This window comes from Pavona decussata, unplaced genomic scaffold (genome assembly GCF_977016875.1).
Source record: "Pavona decussata unplaced genomic scaffold, jaPavDecu1.1 SCAFFOLD_98, whole genome shotgun sequence".
NCBI classification, from domain to species: Eukaryota; Metazoa; Cnidaria; class Anthozoa; order Scleractinia; family Agariciidae; genus Pavona; species Pavona decussata.
In genome coordinates, this window is record NW_028145514.1 from 2774631 (window position 1) to 2800121 (window position 25491).

General features: G+C 38.5%; 2 protein-coding genes across 2 annotated transcripts; one reads left to right on the top strand and one right to left on the bottom strand.

Annotated features, from left to right (window-relative positions):
- The first annotated feature begins 46 nt into the window (after positions 1 to 46).
- Positions 47 to 22914, top strand: LOC146472670 (uncharacterized). The gene is made up of 18 exons (XM_085119406.1): positions 47 to 336; positions 3897 to 4091; positions 4725 to 4793; positions 5722 to 5826; positions 6158 to 6281; positions 7097 to 8074; positions 8786 to 9012; positions 9589 to 9726; positions 11102 to 11243; positions 12017 to 12226; positions 12804 to 12862; positions 16996 to 17251; positions 18153 to 18398; positions 19286 to 19356; positions 19862 to 19969; positions 21054 to 21148; positions 21275 to 21344; positions 21834 to 22914. The coding sequence occupies exons 1-18, from the start codon at positions 184 to 186 to the stop codon at positions 22077 to 22079; spliced, it is 3492 nt and encodes a 1163-aa protein (XP_084975532.1). The 5' UTR covers positions 47 to 183; the 3' UTR covers positions 22080 to 22914.
- On the bottom strand, positions 13330 to 15442 carry LOC146472671 (uncharacterized). Its single transcript, XM_085119407.1, has 2 exons — positions 15276 to 15442; positions 13330 to 15186 (listed from the first exon to the last, which is right to left on the bottom strand). Exons 1-2 carry the CDS (start codon positions 15361 to 15363, stop codon positions 13712 to 13714), a joined length of 1563 nt encoding a protein of 520 aa, XP_084975533.1. The 5' UTR covers positions 15364 to 15442; the 3' UTR covers positions 13330 to 13711.
- Positions 22915 to 25491: the final 2577 nt, after the last annotated feature.

Here is a 25491-nt window from a genome sequence, read left to right on the forward strand (position 1 = left end):
CATTTAATTTATTAAAATATACTCGAGAAAGTTTGGAAATCAAATTTATTCGCAAGCATTCCACTAGGTAACCGAGCCTGAAATTGACACTAGCAACCGACAGCGCATCCACAAGCAAAGAAACAAGGCATGCAAATGTAATTGATTTATTGCCGGAATTAGTCAACTTCATGGCTCGGCGAAATGCAAGCTCTTCCTTACCTACAACTCTGCGAATCAGAGAGCCCTTTATCCTCAGAAAAGAAGAGCTATAGATTGAGTCTGCACGAAACTTCGGCTAAGACAGCACAGCATAGCGATGGGCAAACAAGAAGTGGGAAAAATGTCAACAGATCGGTAAGTGAATGAAGTGTTTGACAAACAGTCCGGTACTAACTGAGTAGCTGATCCAGGTTGCTCATAAAAATAATTAGGAACAATTTAGATTAACTGGTAATAAGTATATTCTGTTCTTCAACCTGTTGCAATCTGTATTTAGATATTTAGTGAAGCCAGTTATAATTTTAGCTAAATGAAAAGCACAGATTTCTAATGAATCAGCGTGAATATATACTGGCCTCTTGTGTCCATGTTGGATTTACCTTCACTCTGATACAAGGTAAAGACAAAAAGTAGCTGAAAGATTTTACATCAATGTGCTACATTCTGTTTATAGTTAAGGATATAAAGTAAGGCTATGTACATGTGTTGTGCTTAAATTTCCGCGAGATTTTTTTGGCCCATTTTTAAATATTAAAAAGAAAAAACAAAAACAAAACAATAGAGCCCGGACGTTTTACGTGAAGCTTGATCAGCAAGCTTATATTGTTGCTCTGTAATTCCTTCGATATACATATCTGTATCATATCTGCATTTATCTGATCACTACAAATATCTCTCGAGCATATACAAGCTGGAGTGTCTACTGATGTTTGAAACCTGAGTAGCATTGTGTAAGTTATCAACTTAAGCTATATTTTAATTTTGATGTGCTACGAAACTATCACATAATATTGAAGATCAAAATGCGAAATTAATTTTTTTTCAAAAATCATCAAATGGAAGTAAAGTGCTGCTACTGCTGTGACAAGTGGGTTTCATTTGAATGATCAGTTGCAGTTTGGAGTTTCTCCGTGAACTCAAATATTAGAAGCTAACAATTGAGTGAAAATTTGATTCCAAGAGAAAAAGGGTTACTTTTAAAACTAATTTCTTTACTTTTGCTGAAATGTATATGTCACCATAATTTTTTGGGATACAAAGGACTAGCATTTTTCAATAAATCATGAAATTGTTTACATATTTTCAAAAGACTCTCAAATTAGACACTCCAGTAGCTATTTTTATCATTGTTAACATGACAACACCAAAACATTAGCATCAGCAGGTTATTTCTTCTCTTTTGTTAAAAATAATTGAAATTTTTCTTTGTAAAAGGAATTATTTATCACTCTGACATCACAGCTTGAAGTATGACTTGTATTACGTCAATGTAAGATAACCTAGAACATTCTTTCTTTCATTAATAAAGACTGCCTTTATAATTATTAATTAAAACATTTGTATGAAAAATAGAGACTCTAAGATAGTGTACTCACCCCATGACTAATGAAAAAAATATACAGTTTATTTATTTCACTGACTACCATAGTGATTATTTTGTAGAACATTCTGTCTATTTATGACTACCATTCAGTTGAAAAATAAAACAAACCACATGGTACTTGTTGTATATCCTGGGGTGCTGTGTGGCTCATTTCGTCAGAGCCAGATATAAATGTTGTGGTTAATTTTTTCTAATTGGTTAAAATTTTTCAGACCAGTTTAATAATTTTTATTTTCATTTATGCAGTATTCATTACCATAACAGGGCTCGAGACTAACAGTAGCCAACTAGCCACAGGCTAGTTGAAATGCAGTTTTGGCTAGTGAGTTTTGGGCTTTCACTAGCCAAAATGGCTAGTGACAATTTCAGGCATTTTTATAGTGGAAAGAAACCACAAATTGAAATCGACTCTGAGAGAACAGAGCTAACAAGTACTCTATTAACAAATATGAAAGAATGTGGAAATACTGAAATACCAAAAAGCGAACGAACGGTAACTTTTTTTCAGGCCTTTTCCGTAACAAGCGACAAGCGATAGAAAACTGTTTCTGCCAATAATTAGTTGTGTGTGAAAACACGCATAAGGTCACCACAGTGTTGATCAGCGATCGACTGTCTCAGCGATCGGGTTGCAATTTACATTAACAACGAGGTTGACTGGTCACGTACGCGAACGCTTTCAGAAAAAGGATTTGTTATTGTGGAAGTGGAGGAGTTATGATTATGAAATCCATTTAATTCCTATGTTTGCTAATTATAATTAAAGTAAAGTTAAATAAATAAACAACACACCCGACAAGCTAACAAAACCAGTGAAATGTAAATCGAACGAATTTGACAATTTGTCTTGAACAGAACTGAATATAAAAAAATAAATAAAAACTAGGTGATATTTCTTTCATCTTTTTTAAACATATCTATTTGTATACAGTCCGTCACATTGCTTTTATGCAAATGTTTGTTGGGAATACGCGCCCAAATGAACATGTTTGAATGCCTGCCGATTGAGAAAAGGCCGTCTTTAGTTTCTAAATACGGTTCAAGATTTTAAATGATTCTCCGATTCTGACTCATCGAAGCTTATTTCGGGCAACCTGAGATGTGTTTTTACTCAGGATGTGCAGTATATTCTCGACTTAACACATTACACATCATTTTCTCTGGCTTAACGGGATGACAATAAAAAACCTGACGAAGTCATGTCTACAAGTTTGCGACATTTTTTCCCTATCAACATTGTATAATTTAAAAGTTAAAATGTCTACCCTTCCGCAATTCCCCCCATGTTTGAAAGTTCTGGCTAGTAGAAAATTGGTTTTGGCTAGTGAAATCAAGGTTGTCACTAGCCACTGGGCTAGTGAGAAAAAAAATTAGTCTCGAGCCCTGCATAATCTGAGACAAAGAGAAATAAAAGTCAGAAAAAAATTTTAATTTTTTTTGTTCAACCCCCCCCCCCCCCCAAAAAAAAAAAAAAAAAAAAAAATTTGAACCACAACATAAGGCCTAAAGAAGGGTTTGAATAATCACATGTATATTATTCATGTGATTATTCAAACCCTATTTCAGACATTCACAGCCCAGGGTTCAGGGGGTGGGAGATGGGGAGGATGGTGCTGCCCTAAGGGGTATGGGGTTTTTGAGACATTTTGTCTGTAAAGTGGTTTGATCTTGGTATTGACCATTTTGCTCTTGAGTCTGATTATTGGTATCGATTTTTAGGGGATTTGTCTAAAAACGTGCATTGAAACATTGTACATTTTTGGTCTGAAATAGGGTCAGGGTTTGCAGGAGAACTGGGCAGCACACCTATACCAAAACATTATGAGGGGTACCCCACAACCCTGGGTTTTACAGGCCAAAGAGCCAAAATCTTTACCCAGCTTAGAAATTAAAGGTCCAAATCATTGAAATCTGGACCTTATTTCAAACCAAAATAGTTTAAAATAAAAATCTTTAACTTTTGGCACTTCAAGTTTACTTTATTATTACAAAGAGGTACATTTGTCATTTTCATATGACTCACAATGCACAGAATTTATAATAAAGAACGTGCAGCCGTTAGTCAAGAGTGTATTTCTGGACTAACATTTCTAGCTAACGTTGTTAGTCTAGTCTTTAGAAACTGTGGTGCTGTATTGGTTGTGGAAACATCAGCTCTTGAATCTATTTAGGGTGGCCATATTATCAAACTTTAACATTTCAAGTTATAGCTTATGTTGTGGTGTCCTCCTTTGTGAGTCAGTGTACCATCCCAGAAAAACAGTACATAGTTTTGTTGCATATATAGTCAACATTTCTTATTGTTTTTCAGGTCTATTCACGGGAGACTACCAGTATGCAGTTTGAAGGAAGCAACAGTGTTTACTTTGGGGACATCCCACAATTTCGCACTCCTCTTCCCAGTCCATCCCCAAGCAAAATTCTGAAACCATCTCCAAAGGTTCAAAATCAATCCTCTCTTCCTGTGTGGGTGGAGCCACTAGGAGTCTGGCTTACAAACAGAAAGGTACAAACATCAATTAAGCAATATTTGGAACATCTGTGAGTGAATTGATAAGAAGCAAGTTATTAAGCTAATACTGTACAGATTTGATTTCTCTCTTGGTGTGCTTTATTCATTTTAAGGGCTCAATGGAGGTTGATTATTGCGATCCAAACCAAAAAGGCAATATTCCTTTGTAAAAAGGAATTCCAACATTTTGGTGGTGTACTGTCTTTCTAGGGCTTATAAGTTGGGAATAATATTATAGTAACAGTATTATATTATATGATAATATTATACTCTATTATAGGGTATATTATTAATTATTATAATATACTAATATATACTAATATACTAATAAATATATACTAATATACTATAATAATATATATTATATTATATTATATTAATATTACAATATTACATAATATATAATAACAACATTATTGTTATACAGTGTAAGTGAATAAGTTGTTTAGAACAATATTTATTATAATAATTAAGTGTGACCTAATCTGCCCTCTGGTTGAGGTTTTCACGCTCACTGTTACTTATAAATCAAATTTTATTTGTCTGATTACAACATACTTGAGCTACATTGTTAAGATCTTTATCATTATTCATCCTGATGCGAAAGAATTCAACTTTTAATTGCAGAAGTGCAACAGTTATGAGACCTTCACAAGAAATATGGACCTACTGCGACGCACAAGTGACATGTACTTGGTAATATAGTTACATCAGTTGACCTAAGTAGTTATATTTTGTTAAAATCTCTATGTTGTGAACATTACAAAATGTATGTGTCTCTACATGGGAATTGGTTTATTGTATTTTGAAAATTAGTCAAACCTTTAAGCCCTAACAGTGATCAGCATCAAATTCTCCAATGCTTATTGAACCCCTGAGGCCATGAGAATTAAGGATATGATCACCCAATGCGAATTTTCTTGATATCTTAATAACCAGTACTTTTATAAAAGAAGTATGGGGACAAGATAGGAGAAGTTATTCTTTGATATTAGGCAAAAGGCACATTGAATAAGTTGGGTTACTGCAGAAATGGGGAATTCTTTATAGTATAGAGGGCGCATTGTTTACTGGCATCCTTGTTTAAATTATATTGTACCAGCTCATATTGAAAATCCAGATTTGTGTCAAGGAACAAAATGCACCAATAAAACTAAACATGTACCAATAGATTCAGAATGGCTTAAGATATATTTTTTGGGAACTTAATCATTCAAATGGTGGTCCATTCCATTCATTCCCATTCTGTTCACTGTCATTCCAGAAGAGACCAAAACAAAACAAAACAACCACAGCAAACAAACAAAAAACTAAACAGAACAAAACATTCAGCAAAAAAATCACGTTCTTCAATATAAGCCTCTAAACTGAAAATATATACATCAGTTGTCGTAATTACTACACGAATTAAAAAACTGTGAATATTGATCTATTTTTTCGTATGTTGTCATCAAATGGAAGCTCAAGCTGTAGGACAAAATACACGCGGAGAATGACGTAGTTACGTGGCTATTTTTGCAATTATTTTGTCTTAAATCCTCCTATCTTGTCACATAAAGAGTTCACGGTTTACGGACTCGAAATGAAATGTGATCCATAATCATGCGTTTTTTTTTCTACAAAGGACCCTTGTCCACACATTCCAAGATGCTCCCATGAACGGACATTATCAGCTCTTCAACGCCAAAAGCAAAGGTTCAAAACTGAGGAGGAGTTCAAGAGACAAGAGGTTTGTTAGCATTTAGAAGGTATCGGACTCATCACAGTCGAAGAACTCCATGAATCAGTCAGAGCTTGAATCAAACAGGCCAAACACTTAGAAGTATTGGGAAAAACGTATTGTGCATTGCAAGGTGTTATTCAAGAGGCATAACAAATCTGGAGATAACTCTTGTGTTATATCCGAAAAACGTGTTTGGTGAACATTAGATCGAACAAATTTCTTACAAAAGTCTATCAACAATACGGTATAATTGAACAGAGTGTGTAGGTATCCAGGGTTTGTTTAAAATTACATGTATTTTTTGCTAATGGAGGTTTTCATCTTCATATAATTTCAGCGCCACATTCGAATTATCGAAAAAGTTCGACAGTTCCGTGAACTGTGGGAACAATGGACTAACAAAGCGAAATCTGTTGGAGGAGAACACGAGGGCAGATTAAATAGCTTTAGGAAAAGTAGAGGTAATGTCTGTTGAAATAGTTTAGCAGTCGATTCCAGCAGTGCCGGATCCCTCCCCCCCCCCCACCCACCCCCCAATAACCGGCATTAGTGCCGGCCATTTTTCAACATTGTTCGTCCCTGGGGTCGGGCATTTGTCTACCTCCGAACATTTTGTTTCGTTTTAATAATAAGTTCACAAGTGAAGACAATAAATTCTTGATTAACTGCATCTGGGGAGGACATGAAGTACAATGTAGATCCGCAGAACGAACGAAAATGAGCGATTTGCTGATCGTATCGTTTTCCCGACGATTTTGCATACGGTACTGTTAACAAACTGCAGTACAAGAAGATACATTTATTTAAGTAACCGAACCCCCCTCATTCAAGCGAAAACTTTCACAGCGTCAGTGAAGCAGTTATTAATAGTTCTTTTAGATGACAAATATGAGTTTGCGGTTTTTCAGTTAAAACAGAGTTTTTGTCAAAGAAATAATAACCTGAAACGCATTTATGGGAAGGTGCGTAAGATAGTACCCCGGTATAGACCGTCCTGTCTGATTCTCGCTTCACTCAGAAGCATGATCCTGCCAGTGAACTGTTTGGTTAAATTTAACAAAATTCTGCATGTGTTTTCCCCCACCATGCTTTGTTGGCCTTCTCGTATACCCTTGTTGCATCTTTTTCTCTAAAGCATTTTATCCCGACCATCCTATCAGAAAACTAAAGTTCCTGATAGACTCTATTGTCACGCGTTGTTCAAAGTTGCTGTCTCTACTGTTAGTGTTTCTGTACTGAAGTAACTCAAGTTAAGTTTTGTTTCCATTCACAACAGATGGTTACAGTGATCCAGATGAGATTATTAAAAAGAAAAGAGAAGAGAGGATAGAGCGCGAAAAACAGATTCGCCTTGAAAGCGAGAAAAAGAGAGAGGAATTGCTGAGGAAGAAACGTTTTAGACTTCCTAAAATAATCGTCACATATTACGAAGTAAAAGAAGAGAAACGCCTCGAATCTGAGTGCTCAAATTTGGACAAAAAAACTAAGCTGCCAAATTTAGTGAACATACCGGGTGGTGAAAACAATGAAGGCAATGAAACTGATGGTGAGTCTCAGGGAAGTAAAAATGATAGACTTGAGCTTCCTGAGCAAGAGAGATATTACCTTGAAGGGGATTTCGAAGAAACAATTTCAACACAACATGGTGAAGGCAGCGAGCCAGTGTTACTTGACAATAAAACTGAACTGGAGGCTGGAACTGATTCAAATTCTCAGGAAGGCGATGTCGGTGCTGAGATGCAAAATGACGTCTTGGAAGATAAGTTTGAAGAGGTAATTGAGGACGAATCAGGAGATAAAACTCAAAATATCTTAGAGGATGAACTTTCGGAAGACGAGCATGAAAACGTCTTGGAAAAGGGCTTGGGAGCTGGGAACGAAAATGTCTCAGAAGGTGAACGTTTGGATGCTAAAAATGAAAATGGCTTGGAGGGTTTCCCATTGTCGGAAACAACTGAATCTGAAAATGGACATTGGCTGAAAAATGAAAATGCAAAAACTGATGAGCGAGATTTACTAAGATCAGAACAGGATCAGACATTGGAGAAACTGGATGAACAGGACAATGGTGACAGCAAAAACACCACAGAGAATCTTGAGGAGAAAGAAATTGAAAGAAAAGTTAAAGAAAAAGGAAATGAAGCGGAAGAAGCGAACAGAGAAATACAAATGAACTTTCTTCTTCCTCCTAGCGTGCCAGTTATGGCCGGTGAGAATGGTCCTAATGGATTGATAAGTGAGGCAGATGACACAGGTATAATTATGAAGAATGCTCAGTTCTTTCGTACGTTGTTTCTATACAGTAGCTTAGGTGTGTCTAGGATTGTGCGCCAATGAGGTGCATGCTCCTTATGATAGGCATCACAAAGTGTCCCTTGGCTCAAGTCGTCATCAACATTCCCAAATTCCAACTCGATCGTAAACAGTGGACGAATAGCCACTCTGTGGATATGCCACGGAAATTCCCATTTATTTATTTATTTACTTATTTGTTTATTTATTTGCGATAATGTTGAAAAGTTTAAAAAAGTTAAAACCATCTTGGTTAAAAGTTTTAAAAAGCTTAAAAAGCGACGACGTTTCGACGTTTGCTTAACGTCATTATCAAGTCAACGATGAGTGAAATGAAAAACGAAAATAAATGTAAAAGAATTCCTAATAGACACAAATAAAAGCGAAAATATGTGATTATAATAAAGTATTCGCCCGCAGAGTCATGTAAAGAGTTTGGCGCGAGTCTTTCTGAGTATTTAACTCAGTAATTAACTAATTTAAGTCAGTATTTAACTCAATTTTTTATAGTTAAATTGTTCAACAAATCTCTTCTTCTTCGTATTTATGTATTTATTTATTACTTCAAACGTGAAGTCATACGAGTTGTTGAATTCTGAGTTACAACTTCTTGTCTTAGCATAAGTTATATATTTCAGACATTTATTTAAATTTTATTTTTCTTCCTATTTAGCTTCTCTCATGGGCGCATTTATCCCAGTAGCAATGGGCGTTGGTAATGGCGTTATACCCAATGATGCAATGCGAGCGTCGTCCGTGTTTAATCGTCACCACGTGCCCAGTCAGGCGCGGCTGAATAACACCAAACAAGGGAAGAACGCCGGAGCATGGAAACCAAAGGTTAACGACAAGAAACAATACTTAGAAGTGGACCTGGGAGCTGTTGCGAAGGTCACTCAGGTATGTTTGAACTGACAGTGTACAAGGTTTTCTACTTCACTGAATCGACTTGCAGGGGCTCGTCACGACATCATTTAGTTCCATTAAACTCAATGGAAGCAAAATTGTCGAAGAAAGCGGGAGTTAGAGATGACTGGTAGAAAGATATTGTGATGTCTCTAAAGAAGTTTCCATTCGACTCGTCGACATAGTTATACAAAGGGAAACGGATAGCCTGTGATAAATACCTTAGAAATAAAGGATTGCCCGAGGTCTACAATACATAGTCCGAGTTTGAAATTCATGATTTTAATTCCATGCACAACTAAGACCTGTTAACGTATTTCGTCTAATGTGGTAAATGTTTCCGTCGTTGCAGTTGTAGAAATGCTACTGATGGTTTCTCAAAGGCCTCCTCACTGCCAACTTCGTCTTTTCCTTTTCGTTTCTGCGTACTTGGATGCGTGGTAAATCAATAAACTAAAACTGAAACACACCGGTTTTATTTGCTAGGTTTTTGTTTTTATTTTCCCTTGTATTATCATCGTTTTTGGTGTAAAATTTAACAGTCAATCAATGCTTCGTATTATTACCCAGGTGTCCACTCAAGGCTACCCCACTGCCAGCGGTGTAAAAGTCAGTAAGAAAGACAAATGCTGGGTGGAGTCGTACAAGCTGGCCTTTAGTACAGATGGCTCACAGTGGCAACAGTACACTGAAAATGGTGTGGTTAAGGTACGTAATTCAACGAGGTATATTTCAGGTATCCAAAGGCAGTCTCTTGCAGTTTGTTCTCATCTGTTGACTACAAAATTGAAAAAGTCGCTTTCATTCGAGACGGCTGTGCGCCACAGAATGCATGTCCTGTCTCTGGTTCCGAGAAAAAGGTATTTTTTTCTTTTTTTCAGGGTTTTCCTCAAACAAATAAGCAAAATGTTGATTGTGAACGCCGCGAAATAAAGTTAACCGTGAAGAAAAGAATAAAAAAAATTAAAATAAATAAAATTTGTGAGATTAATTAAAACAGCCCACCCTTTGGAGATCATTTCTATAAAACATTCAACCCATGTTAAAATGGTGGCAACGAAGATATTTAAACAGTGAAATAAAACACAGGTTCTCATCACTTTAAACAACTTAAATTCTGTTCTTATTTTGCAGTGTATGGTTTAAAAAACTGTTAATGTAAACGTCGTGATAACCCAACAATAAGAATGACGGCAAGTATGCGAATTTTGTAAATCAAACAATAAAAGACTACGTTATTTGACTAGTTTTAAATTTAGGTCATGAAGTGACCATACTATTTTAACTTAAGATAAAATGATAATATATTTTGTAACATACTTACCAGCTTCCATCCATGAAATGGTTTTTTTTAACTCGTGATAAACTGCGCAAAAAATTGTATTATGTAAAGATAGAGGTGTAGAGTTTCCATCGGACTCAAGGGCGGAAGACCGGAGGGTCGCTACTTTGACGCTAGGTTGATCTCTGCATATTGTCGTGTTGTTTCCTTGAACAAGAAACTTTACTCCAATTTCTCTCTCTACCCAAGGTCCGGTTGTTCGAAAGCCGATTAATGCTTATTTCCGATTAGCTAATTAACCAAGCTTTTCATCTCGCTCGTTTTAAATGCTGTCGAAAGCTAATTTTAAGCTAATGCAAGTCCAATCAAAACTAAGCAGGGACGAACATCTTTTGGAAGAATCTCTATCAATCAGTAATTTTAAACTTGAATGAAAGTTCGCACTAACCGGGCCCTACTGTATAAACGAGTACCGGTGATGGCCAACCTAACATACTGCTGGGGATAACCCATCCCATCGGGGGCCGGGGTTGGGGGGGGGGGGGGAGTTATACTCGTAGTTGCTTCATGTGCGGCCACCTTTGAATGTACTTGCAACCCCTCCAGGGGGGGGGGGGGGGGAGGGGAGGGAGTAGCAATACTCCTCGTTGCTTAATAATGTTATTTTTGTAGTATTCCTTGGGTGTTTGTCCTGGCTGGAGTAGCACCAAAAAAGACTGTTGCTGGTGAAACTGAATGACAAATGAGTTGAGGGGATAGTGCATGTATCATCAGTTGATAGTATGTTGTGTTTCACGGCAGGTTTTTAAGGGAAACAGCGATAACAATTCAGTGGTCATCAACAGTATTTCAAACCCAGTAGAGGCAAGATTTGTGCGATTTATACCACAGTCCTGGAAAAACAGTATTGCTTTGAGGGTAGAGGTGTACGGAGAAGTGACAGGTAAGCTAGTAACTCTCCTCTCCACGGTTGGGGGGTTTTGTAGGCTTGCTATGGAAGAGTTTATTTTGTATGTGTTCGACGTCTAGCAGGAAAAAAAATACAGTGCTTTTGACATGGTTTACCAACAAATGTCTTATCATGCAAGGACTAGAATGAAACTTCTCGTGTACCCTCGCCAACGCCTCGCTCTCTTCCGGGAAGAAAACAGCGTGAGTTGAAGCAAGATGTGCTCTCTTTTCCTGGTGCGACGTGAGTAAACATAAAGACCGTTTAGTAAAGCCGTTCGTAGGTCATGGAAGGAACCGGAAGTCGAATGTTTTTCTGACTTATTTTGTCGCCATCGACTTTGCAATGGCAAGCCGTGAGCCATCGGACACCCACCCCCCCCCCCCCCCCCAAAAAAAAAAAAAAAAAAAAAAAAAAAAAAAAAAAAAAGAAGACTTTTCCAGCCCTTGGTGGGAGGCAGACAAAGAGATAAAGAGAGGATATTTATCTTTTGACTAGTGTCTGTGTCTCACGAATGTTCCTGCTTGCGTTCACTGTTGAGATTTGTCTCGGAAAACAGATCGTGTTCCATGTTAGACGGATGTGGGAAAAGGTTGAAGTCGACGTGGAAAAAGAGATGTGCTCTCTTTTCTAGCGGGAAAATATTGAAGTCGTTAGCCGCAGGAGCGATGAAAACCAGGAACTCGCGCTGCACTAAAGCTAGGCGGGATGGGAACTTCCTTTTCTGGGCGAAAAAATCTTTGTATATTTTCTATCATTCTGTTTAGATCTCGATCTAACGGCCGTGACACCTCCGCCGTTGTCACCCACTGTGGAAAGTGAGGAACCCGTCCATGAAGTGATCCTGGAGGAGGGAGAGGAGGCGGAAGTGGAAGAATTTGTCTGTGGTGAAAAAGAAGAGCTGGATCGACAGGATGCTTGGGAGGAAGATACTGTGAATTCTGTTGTGGAGACCGCTTCACAGATTCAAAGTAAAGGTAAAATGGAACCCAAGCTAGTTTACCGGCATGCCACTTAAATAATCAGAAACAAATTGTTTCAAGTATATCAAACATCCCAACTCGCAGGAGGCAAATTAAACCAGCTGGAAATTTTCAAGCGTGGCTGAGGCATTGAGCTCGGGGCTATCGCGAAATTACTCCAGCAACTGATCAGATCGGGACTTGAACACCAGGCTTCAAGCCGGTGACCTCACTGCTCGGTCACGCTGCCTCTTCGAAACCCTTTCAATTAAATATTGGACAGAGAAACTTTTTTCCCCACTGGAACAAGAAAAAGCTCACCCAGTTGTCGTAACGAGTGTTGTTCCCTGATAAAACGATTTCTTAAACATCAAGGACGGAATATACTATACAAAGAATGTTTTCGATTAATTTGCTCTAGTACTTTTTTTAGCTTTGTTGTTTATTTTCCCTCGCTCTCAGTACTGAGGTGAAGCTGTGTAAAAATTAAGTATTTACTTTGAAAGCGTGTTGATTAATCGTAGATTTTATTTCTTAGTCAAAAGATTTCTATTGTTTTTGTAATTACATTTGGTTTGTGGTTGTGTTTTAGTGGCTATGGTGTCTCGAAGTCCATCATCGATGACCGATCTCGCAGTTCAAGGAGAAAAGGTTTGTTTCTTTGATTAAAAGCATTTCCTTCTTTTCTTCAAGACGAGTGCTCTTTCAGTTTTCCAATTCAGTTAACCGTTTTTATATCCCATCGTGTATTTTGATCCCCTGTCAACAAATTTACTCAAAACTGTTACCGTATAAAGTTTCTTATACCTCGTATGTTGCGTCAAGGAAGGTAAGGATGATCAAAGTCGTGAGGTCTTCTTATTATTGAAAACATGTCTTCTCTTATATTAAGCATAGGAAAGAAAAGTTTGAAAAATAGGAAAGAGCACTGAATGTAGACCTTGGATACTGTCAGTAAGGTACACAGGAGGATGCATGCATTGTAAATTATTCGCAACCGATAACAACATCGCATTTTCAATTGAGTTTGTTTCGTGACAAACAGATTGCAAGGGCATGAGTGGATGTATGAATTCTTAGTCATTTTGTAACATGGCAGACGGATGACAGAGAAAAAATGGAAAAAAATCAACTTTATTTCAACATCAGTGACTTGTTTAGCTTAGACATTTAGATTTCGACATACAGTTTTTGGGTTTGCTGGAAGTAGTTTTGAAAGGACAAAACGGTGATTTATCGACTGTCTGAATTAGGGGAGATAATTTGCTGAAATTTGTCGGTCGGCGACAATGAGTATCAAGGATAATATATGACAAATTCATAGGAGTAAAAATGCACTTTCTCAGGTGATTGTTTTTCATTTGGAAAAGAGGGTATCTTTTATCAACACCCTGGATTCGAAGTAACTTGTGGAAAATTGCTAGGGACACTGACGTTCAAGAATTACAAAGTATCAAAAAAAAGCATAATAGTAAAAAGTCACACTCCCAGATGATTGTTTCATCCAAGAGCATTGAGGGAAACGTAATTGTTCAGTACGTTTATGAAGTTCCCGTTGCTTCGCTTTGGGCGAGAACCGTGAACCGTACTTTCCTTTTTCCTGGGGTCTCCGAGAACGTAGCTTTCCAGGTTTTCTCCTGAATAATTAGTGAACAGTTCATCATCAACATTTTCTTCGTTACTACCTTCGGCTCTATCGTCATCACCCGACTCCACTCTTTCACTTTGTTCCGAGCCTTCTTCGTAACGAGAATTAAAATCCTTAGCTATACCAAACGTGTTGCCATGAGAACTTGTGTATACTGCTTCGTTCATCCAAAACTCTTTATCAGAACCTTCAAATTCATTTTCCAAAGACCCAGGCGAAGTTTCTGCATTGTCTGTTTGGGAGTCTGTAGCGTATTCTGACCCCACTGCTGGCCTACCATTTTCTCCATAATCCCCTGGTTCGTCTTTGGTTCCTTGTTGAGCCCCACTCCTCTTCCCATGGAATCCATCCGCCATCCTGTTGTTCAGTTTAGGTCTAGGCACTGGTATCCTGTCACTCACTAAACTAACATCGGTGTAAGGATGGTGCAAATAATAGGAATCTTCGAACCTACGACCCTTCACAGCATTCGTAACAATATCGCTGGCGATATCATCCTTATCACTATCCTCTTTGCTTTTCAAGTGATCTTCTTCGATCAGTCCGTCTGGAGTTTCACTGCCGTCGTCTTCAATGCCATGGTCATCTTCCTCTTCCTCTTCTTGTTCCTCGTACTCCTCGTTTTCGTGATAGTTCTCGTTATAGTTGTCTTCTTCTTCGTTATACTCTTCCTCGTTTTCAATACCATGGTCATCTTCCTCTTCCTCTTCGTGCTCCTCATACTCCTCGTTTTCATGATAGTACTCGTAGTTGTCTTCTTCCTCGTTATACTCTTCCTCGTTTTCAATACCATGGTCATCTTCTTCTTCCTCTTCGTGCTCCTCATACTCCTCGTTTTCAATACCATGGTCATCTTCTTCTTCCTCTTCGTGCTCCTCATACTCCTCGTTTTCAATGCCGTGGTCATCTTCCTCTTCCTCTTCCTGTTCCTCATACTCCTCGTTCTCATGATAGTTCTCGTAGTTGTCTACTTCCTCGTTGTACTCTTCCTCCAAGTTTTCTCCATGTTCATCATCAACACCGCCATACTCGTCTTCTTCCTCGTTCTCTACGTCTTCATCAACGGTGCCGTCGTCCTCTTCCTCTTCTTCGTTTTCATACGAATCATCCTCGTATCCGTAGTCAACATTAACATTTTTGTTGGCTGACAGGTCGCCACCTACGATCTTCATAAAGCGGTTTATGATTTTAGACCAAAAACTCTTTCCCGTGGCGTGCTCCTCTTGATCTTCAGCCGGTGATGTCTCGGAATCGTTGTCACCTAATTCGTGCGCCCAAGAACTGGTATAGGTCTCAGAATCAGTGAGATGTGGATATTCATCCAGATCTGTTAATAAGTCAAAACAAAACGAAAACAATTGTCAATTTAAAAGTGCTGCGAGGGTTTTCAGAGTTCCGAGAGTGTCACAGCCATACCTTGATACAGTGGTCTTGGAATTGGTCGGGCATTTATTCCCAGCTGTGAGGACACAACCAGGAAAATAATGCCGACCCACAATTTCATTTTCTCAGTCAAAAGGCCTCTCTTTTAGAAGAAATTTCTCTCTGCGAAAAAATCTTCCTCACATTGGCAAAAGCAGCGTAGTAAGTGATTCATGCGTCACGATAATTAGATTCATTAGCAATTTCAGTGTTACGTGGATTTCAATTATCTCATTATCACTTAATTTCGGTTATGGCTTTGCAAGAGTCAACAATGTTAAAAATTTGGAACACCCCAGATTTAAAAGTGCTTCTTATTAAAACATTTTTCTTAAAGGAGTGATAATTTAATTTGGAGAATCAAATTATTGATTAAGAAAAGTAGCTTTATGCTAACTTTGTGAATTCATAACGTAATCAGCACACAGCGCGCGCAGCCGAAACTTGTTTTGTCCGAGTGAGATCTGGGAAGGAATGCGTTCTTCTATCGTTCGTAGAGTCACAGTTTACTGCTTCTTTACTGGAAGAAATTTTCAACAAAATTTCCAAATTCATTTTAATTGATTTCCGATCAATCTACGGAATAATTTTTATTCGGCCTACCAACTGCATCCAATAACATAAAGAAAAAAACTGTATAACATTCTTCTGGTTTTGCGCTACTGTTTTAACAGAAAGAAAACCCGAGAATGACTCATTATTAATGAAATTAGTTTTAAGTATATAATTAAGGCTTTTCAGAAAATAGGTTAATTACTATCCTTATACGTATTTAATCTCTCATGTACTCCATTTCTGCGCCTTCTTCTGTTCTTTTATTCAAGAATAGTAGTACATGTAATCTCGTATTTTGTTTGTTTTAGTCCTCTTATTCTAAGCATATATTTATAATGTACCTTGTTTGTAATCCTCTGTGTAAATAATAAATAATTTAATCTTGTTAAAAAATCATAATTTATGCCACATAAATAAACCTCAAGTTGTCTCTAGAATATCCTGTCGGTCACAAGTTAGTTAGTTGCTCCGAAAACAAATAGACGGTAAATTGTTGGAAATAGTGTCCAAATTCTACATTTTAGTTTAAGAAGAAGAAATAACAATCAAGTGTGCTTAAAAGTAGATATGATTGTCGCCTATTTTCGCTTTCAAATTTCCCGGGCGCGGCCATCTTGGACTTCATGACGTCATTGTATTGCCGCTATTGTCAGTAAACAGAAGTTCTTTCGTGTGAAATAATAGAGAACAATAGCGGCAACGCAATGACGTCGTGAAATCCAAGATGGCCGCGCCCGGGAAATTTAAAGCGAAAGTCATATCTAATTTTAAGCACACTTGAATGTTATTTCTACTTCTTAAACTAAAATTTAGAATTTAGACACTATTTCCAACAATTTACCGTCCATTTGTTTTTAGAGCAGGGGTTCCCTTCAATTCCTCACTCGGGAAACTGTGAAAAGACTGGCACGAGTAAGGGATTGTGGAATCGTTTGGATAGACAGATGGAAATTGCGCCGATGACTAAGTACGTTTCCCGGCAGTCACTTGTTTAGGATATATTCTTTTATGTAAAAGAGGCACTAATCCGTCGCGATGTCCACCCGTCTCCCCAAACGATCCCATAATCCCTTACTTGCACCCGTCTCCCCGTAGATTCTGGAGTGGGGAATTGTTGTGTTTAAATGCAAGTTTGTAACCGGAACATAACTTGTTGCAGCAAACTCCGAAAAGTAAGCGAAAGTCTAAGCCCAAACAGGAGAAACCAGAGGAAAATGAAGAAAAAAAGAGGAAGAAAAAGAAGAAAAAGGTTAAAGAAAAGAAGACAAAAGAACCACTCGTAAGCAGTCTCTCTCTTTTGGAAGAAGTCGAGGAGGAAGAAGGAGCATCGTCTCCAGAAGAGGAAGAACAAGAACAACAAGAGGAGGAAGTTCAAATCAGTTCACCCTCCCTCCCTGAAATCCCCAAGAGACCAGGTACACCTTGTCTCGCTAGAAATTTAGTTCATGTGATTTAGATGGTCAAATAAATAGAAGTACCGTAGGCGGTTGAGTCGGGTCCCCCAACATGAAACTTGATAGCTTCTCTTGACAGAACCAGCTCTTGCGTTATGATCTGCCACTTGAAATGAAGGCCATCGGAAAATTGTAATGGAGATGATGAAAAGTTATCAGTGACTAGTCAAAAACTATCGATTAACAATGATGTGACACACAGCACCGTAACTTATGAAATGAGAAAAAGTAACACCTCTTACTAACCGAGTTCGAGGTCCGTACTGTAAGTTACGGCCCACCAAGGGTTTTTTCCCGATGATTTATGGCTCAAGCGATAAATCAACGGGAAAAAACGAGGATCCGTAACTTACAGTACGACCGAGAAAACGAGGTTAGTAAGATATTTATTGTATCTCTGAGGTTAATTGAGCGCGCGGAAAAGAAACTCTTTCCAAATTTATCGGACCGTACAGTGAAATACGGCCTGCAAAATTGACCAATCACACCGCGCATACTAACTGAGACATATGGTAAAACGTCTGAAAACAACATCACTTAGATTACATATTACAATTGTACAGGTTATGGTCTTGCGTGCCACTTCGAAGTGATGAGGCAGCAGCTATCGTTTGTTGCGTAGAGTTTTTCTTGCCGTGTCGTTGATTTAGAGGCCTCACCTATTCTTGACAAAACAAAAAAAAAAAAAAAAGCCAGTTCATCGAATTTTCACCCCCGTTATAAAACATGAAAGTTTCTCGTCATAGTCCTCCTATTCTCCTCTCCGTTCTCCTGCGATGCAAAGTGGGATAAAAGTTTCTTCGTTAGATGCATTATTCAATCGAAGTGCAGGATAAATCAAGTGCATGTTTTTGGTCCTCAGAGAGTGTTGCACGACTGCCACCTGCTCCTAAGCGCAGCATTAGCATGTTTCCAATCAGAAAAGAGAGCGCATCCAAACCGCGCAGGCGCCGTGCACAGACTGACGATAGCATTCGCAGAGAGTTGTCACGTCAGCAGCTGGCAGAAGATCGAAGAAAGAAACTATTGGCAGCGATGGACAAAACGAAACGAGAGATTCAAGCACAGAGCCCAGAGTATGACAGTTATGGCGCTAACAGTGATTTAGGTGAGTTCATCCTGGTCTGTTACTGTCGTACTCTGATGTGATGTAACGTGGTTTTAACACGTTATGAAATCGTAAAGCGATGACCACTCAAATAAAAAAAGCTGCTGAGCATTGCTTTCTTGGGGCGCTGTTTCTATGCCTTGAAGCCTTTTCACTGAGTTCAGTTTGTGAATGGAGATTGTGAATTCGAACATTAAACACACCACAGTGTCTTTTATTGCCTTGTACGATCACCCAGACTGTGCTTAACAGCTTGTAGGTGAACGTGCCGGTTTGGCATTGCCGCTGCCTCTTATAACTTTTCAAACAAACCAAGAAGGCAACGTTAAAGAACTCACTTTACTTTTTTGAAAAGATAATGGAGCAATCCCCGATGATGTGGTAGATTGACTTATGCAAGCGTTTGGGGAATGATTTGCAACAGAGGTCATGAATGAAATACCTGATAGTGACTACCGTTTGCGCCAAGATATACTGAACGGATGTTTGATAGAGTTGATAAGGTAATTTGGTCCCTGTAAAGGGATTCGAGTGCTGGCGATTCGAGCGTTAGCCCTTCGTAAGAGCGAATCCCTCTGACGAAGGCTTAACTCTCGAAGCGTCGGCACTCGAATCCCTTTAACGTGGCTAAATTATCTTATCAGTTCAATCGATCAAACCAAACATTCGTTTCTACTCTCCACCGACGCAGCAATACAGTTTCTGTAGAAACAAACTCCCATATTCATTTGATACACTGAAGATGATCTGGTACAGTGTTGAGGGCTTTTTAAAAGATACCTTTCTTATTGCTAAACAGACGCAACTATTTATTGAGTGATGATTTGGATAATGGTTAATTGAGGGGCATATGTTATAAAGATGCTTGTCTTTTTCTTTCTCCTCAGATGACTTTCTCACAAAGTACTGCATAATAAGCGAAGGACAATCTAATTACTACCGTCGTATATTTAAAACTGTAAGTTCTTTTCGAATTGTTTGTTAAGCTTTATATTCGATCCAACGAGTTTCGGATTCTCTTTTTCTCTTAGCGCCACTCACCTTTTCGTCTTGGAAAATCATTCCCTTTGCAAATTTTCTTAAGTATAAAAAAAGAATTCTTATAGACCACCATATGCATTGGAATGACCCATTTTACCACTCACACTTCGATCATGCCGAGCCATGTTTTATGCAGCATTTCATTGAAGATTACATAAGGCTGTGTACAGAAGTATACCTGGAGAGCGGGCTCCGAGAAGTTTTCTGAATGAAGAAACATTTTCTATTGCGCCATTATTCATTTCTCATTGTTTTGGATGGTATCTGGTCTCACCCAAATTTGTCAACCAGTTTCCAGTTTTTAAAGAGAAATAAAATAAATTGTCCCTGCAGGAGGAACATAAGATTTGTCCACAGAAACTTTTCCAGTATCCTTGTCATGGGATTTAATCTCAACTATAGATTATTTTTATTTCTTTCAGTTCGATGAGAACAAGGATGGATTTTTATTTCCTGAAGAAGTCCTTGAAGCCCTGGAAAGCGTCAATTCTAACCTGCTTTCTGACTCCCATATCAATTACATCTACCGAGTAAGCAGTACCTTGTGTGTTATTTCAAATTGACCAATCGCATTCGGAAAACGTTGCTATATAGCAGGTTTTCAATCGAGTGGGAATGCAATTTCGTATTTGCTTTGGTGCTGTTTTACTACGCCATGATTGGGCGCCAGTTTGTCAACCAATCAGGAATGAAAACCAAAATGTAACGTGGCTTGCTCGCATGCGTTTACCTACACTTGACGGCATTTACATTTAACTTGTTTAGAGTTCCCATTGGTTCATTTTATTGTTTGTATTTGTTGTGATGGGTTCAAGTGATTACGTTAGATTTGGCCTTAGGACACTCAGTTGAAAACTGTTTATTGGTGTGTAAATAATAATTAAGATCAGTTCGAATTGTAGAGTGCTGCAATGCGTTAAGTGAAGGACTGCGATTGTTGTAAGGGTACGTAACCAGGCCTGGGAAACATAATTCCTTACATATGCGTTCGCGAAACATGTTTAGTTGTGAAAAACATGAATCTGTTTTGAGCGCTTACGTAAGTTTTAGTTTTCTCCTCTCAATTTAACATTGTTCACAAGTTTCTCTCAGTGCCTTCTAATCGGGCGCTGCCTCCATTTTGAATACAGAGAAGGGTATGGGAACTAATCCGGCTAGTTGGTGTTCGAGTGTAGAGGGTGAACAAGTTTTCTCATGATGAGAACCAACATGCTAAGAAAAAACTTGGCAATTTTGTTGTACAGTACACACGGCAATATAAAATTTGACATTAACATTTTGTCAAGGAACAGTTGCTTGTGTGCAACTCGTCTTAGCTGCCCTTGGTGGTTTAATTGCCTTAATTAAGGGAGGTTAAATTATTTATGGTAGTAGTGAGAATCAAAAACGTTTGGCTCTACAGTTACTTCTTGTATGTTACTGTATTAGATGGAAATAAACATACCCACAGTAACAACAACAACACCAACAAACAGGCAAAGACTCACACCAAAGCAAAAAGGAGCTTGGTTTTATCTGCAGCGTGATTGGCCACTGTAACAATGTAAATAGTCATTTTAAAGTGTTCTTACATCAACAACTCATCTGATACTGTTGTCTTTTGTTGATTTCTAGGTTCTGGAGCTGTGTGATTGTAGTTTGGATGCCGGAGCCGATTTCAAGTTGTTCTCTGTGGTTGCAGCACTTTCCCAGCGCGTGGCTGTTCTGGAGTATGAAATTGTTTCGTATCTTACTGAGTCGTTGAATTACATAAATATACCTCTCTCTCCTTTTCAGCTGCCTCCAGTGTTGTGTTAGGGCGATTATAACGTCTTTATCTCGTATTATTTTAACAGCGAATTTGCAAAAATCCTTATTTCGAAGTTGGATTTCAGAGAGCTGGATTTCAAGCTACAAAGGGCGAAGGTGAGCCAAACGTTTGATGGTGGTTGTGTTTCTTTGAAATAATGTTGACATCATTTTGTATTAAGCAATTGTTACCTTTTCGATAGCTGACAATTCATATGTTCATGGCAACTAGGAGCGATATTGATTTCACCAAAAATATCAGTTGCAGTAATGGGAAATTCTCTTAAATCGGCAATTCGCAAAATAAAACTCCTTCAAAACAATTATGCTATACGTTAGCTTTATTGCCACCAGCCACAAATCAAATTTATCAAGAAAGGCGTTCGACAGTTATTTCACGAAATCGAATTGTACCCGAGTTCACACCCAACGAGCCACCCTACACCGAGTAGGCTATGAAAACATGTTCGACTGAGTGGAATAACAGTTTTTTCACCGGATCGATTGCAAAAACATTATTTACAAACCAGAGGGAACATTTTCCTCAGCAGAAGTATCTATCCATTACTTACGTAGAATAACGATACACACTGCTTTGTTTTTCAGCGCCTGTTCCTATGCTATGTTGATGAAGCAAAGAAAACCATCTCGCTTGAAGAGCTCATCCTTGGACTCACCGCTGGAGGGTTAACAGCCGACCAAAAAGAACAGACATTAAAAGTACTCGGCAGGACGGCCGCTTTGGACTTCTTGGACTTTTTGACGTATATTCCACTTTTTATTCACATTCACGATCACATACTACAAGATCCACTTGGAACTGTTGTTTACAGAGACATGTTGGCGGTTTAGATGTGTTTTTCATGGAGAAATCTCCGTAGAAGGACCCAAGAATTTTCCGATTGTTGTTGTCCAACCAGAAAGCGCTACATAATGCGAACATCCCGAGGCGACAGGATTTCGGACAGCTTCCAATGTTTGGCGTCTAATCCTATACTCAGATCTTTTCACTCTTCCAAAGAGAAAATATTTGGGTATGGGATTAGTTCGGCGCCAAACGTACACGACAGCGATTTTAGGTTGACAAAGATTTGGAAAAGTGGTGAAGTTTGAACAATGAATTGAATTTCAGGAAAATACTCCTAGTGGCACAAACGGGGAATTTGAAATTTTTGCCCAGGCTTGGGAAACACTGAATTTCGTATTGAAAATTACCTCAAGGAATTTCTCAGGAGCAAAATAGAATGGAGGAAGAACACTCCGCGATAAGTACAACATTAACACAGTCCCGGAGATAATAAGGGCCCTGGGGTCAACGCTTTTCTAAGAATATGGAGTTTTCAGTAGGTTCAGGAAGTTATTTGTCGCAGTTTCGGTTAAAAGAACTGAACTCTGTTAGAAAATGTAAGGAAAATGTAAAAAGTCGTACTAAAGTATTTTCGCAACTCTATTTACCTGTATGCAACACGACATTTATAACCGAAGAGAAACAACCCTCGTTCATCATCATCATTATTATTATTGTTATTATTATTATTATTATTATTATTATTATTATTATTATTATTATTATTATTATTATTATTATTATTTTTGCAACAAGTTCCACCAAGTGGAGAAATATATTTCAAGGAAAAGATAACGTAAATAACGGAGCAAATAAATTACTTTTTCGGTTCACACTTGACATGTTCATCGTCTGAGACCCTAGAGTAGTCTTTTTTTTTTTTGTCCGGCAGATTTTTGCTCAGTTTCCTCCTTCCCATTAAGCAAGGAGATCACTTTGTAAAGAAACTGTAGTGCTGCGTTGGTGGGGGATAGTACACGAGCTAGCTCTCGAACCCCTTTAAGTTGGCCAAATTATGTTATGAATTCAGTTCATAAGACCAAATATTCGTTTCCTCGCCAATTTAGACTACTCTGAACTTCTTTCAGTCGCGTCGCATGGTTTTTTACAACGGTGATAGTGCAGTAACGAACAAAAGAGAAAACCCGACGGATTTTTTAAATTTTCTAAGTTCAGTTCTACTTGCACGAATACTAAACAGAGCTAACACGAGTATGAATTTTAAATAACGAACAAGTCATGCTCACTCGTCCCCATTTCCCACTCCAGAAACAATGGCCGGGAGACTGGTACGAGGAGGGATTATGGGATCGTTTGAGTGGAAGGATAGATATCACACCAGAGAGTGCTTTTTTTTGTAGTCAGTTGTGTAGGAAACATTGCTTTTTTTATGAAACATATTTAACAATAGCTATGCTACCCCGCCAAAACATCGCAAAATGCATTTATTAGTCGGTGCGATACTCAAAGGATCCCACAATCCACCACTCGCACCAGACTCCCCAAAGTTTCTGGAACTGGAAATTACTCACCGGAAAGGACCTGCTCCTGTGAACGAGATTGGTGTGACACAGGATAAAATAAATCATGGTCATAAGGCTTGAAAACATTCTTAAGGCCACTAATTAAAAAATCGATTTGTCCCGCGATTTCAAATGATTGCACGGTGATCTATTAAAGTGCGATTTCACAGTTCAAGGACAAAAGGTTGGTTTCAAGGCGAATGCTCTTTCAGTTTTCATATTCAGATTAGCCAAGTCACTTCTCTAACATCAGCAAAACTGGAGAAGAAAGTTGCAAGGATGACGGTCTTGGTGACAGCTGTCATGATAATCCCCTTCCTTCCAATAATAGTTCTTGTTGTGTTGAGTGGAGTTTTTCCAGTCCGTCGCAAAAGATGGGCTATGAGATTGCCGGAGATTCTGATGCATTTCAACTCAATAGCGAATCCACTAATTTACTGCTTTGTGGAGATCGGCGCTTTAAGAAGGCTGTGTTGGATCTCTTGAGAGTCATAAAATCAGGAACAAACCAACCCGCGGCAGTCGCTGGTGTCTGATCTGTTAGCCGAAAGGGAGAGTTTGGTTCAGTGGAGAATGTTATGGAGCAGCAAGGAGAAGTAAATCGCATGCATTTTACCAGACGAGGATCCTGTGATCAAGCCGTTGTCTTAGACTGTTCTCAACTGAAATCGGTCAATGCAGGTTTAAAGAGATCCATGTCGGCTCCGTCGCTCACTAAACTGTCATCAACGTACTGCTATCGGAAAAGATTCGTAGCCTGCTCGCTCACACATCGTGGAGTGCACTGCAATGATCCATTCTGAAAGGAAAGGAGAAAGAAAAGCGAGCAAAAGGAATCCTGGGGAGTTACCCGAAGCTGTGAAGAGGGTGGCGGGACGGAAGGAACAGCGAAAGTTTCTGTTGACTGATTCAAGGGAAGATATCAAGGTGTTGCAAAACGAGAGAGACTAAAGAAACATTCACTTAAAAAGATCGGCATCTTGCGATTTGGCTGTGGCTGATATTACATTTCACAAAGTAAGGCAAAGATCCATGTCATCTCAATCACTCCTGTGACAGATCGACAGAATTTTTTTTTACTCTTAATGGTCGCATTTTGAATGTAAATTTCTTTCTCCTAACAATGCAGCCTTCCTTAGATAGCTCGTTGATGGTTCACCGTCATACTTTTGTGCGCAGTTTTGTGTAAAATTATTCCCGTCTTAGGATGTACTTAAGTATTAAAGCAGTTCGTAAATTGTCGGCTGAGATTGGATTTGTAAGATGTGATAGAAACCAAACAAAAAAATTGCAAAACATATGCATTTTGGTGTTTTGTTTTAGAAAACGCGGAAACTTATTGTTCCTGGTAAGGATTCAAAATTATTATTCAGCTTCACTACATTTACTGTAACATGGTTAAATTTCCTCATGTTGGTCTTGGGTCAATCTCCTTTTCCTTAAAAACCGAAAACCACAAATTGCGCTACCGTAAAAGTTCGTGCATCATCGTATTTGTGTCAAGGCGAAGTCATCAGTGGAAGATTGTTATTTTGTTTGTACGGATGAAAATAGATAAGGAAAACTAGGAAAGATGGCCTAAATATTTGATTGATTTCCCGTTAAGACCTCTATATGGCGGCGAAATACGGGTGGAAACTTCTCGGATTTTTTTTACGTGAATTTGCTCTCTTCACACGGCTAAGAAACTGTATCACTTATGCCGGGCTGCAAATACTTTATAGTTTTTTTGCGTCTGTGGTGTGGGAAGGATGCTGACATTTCTGATATTTTTGGTCCGTTCGGGCAAATTGATAGAAAATCATAAAACAGTGAATATTTTTTTTTTCGTCAAAATAGATATTTGAATGAAAACATTTAGATGTAGCCTCCCATGCAGTCGTTTTAAGCGGAG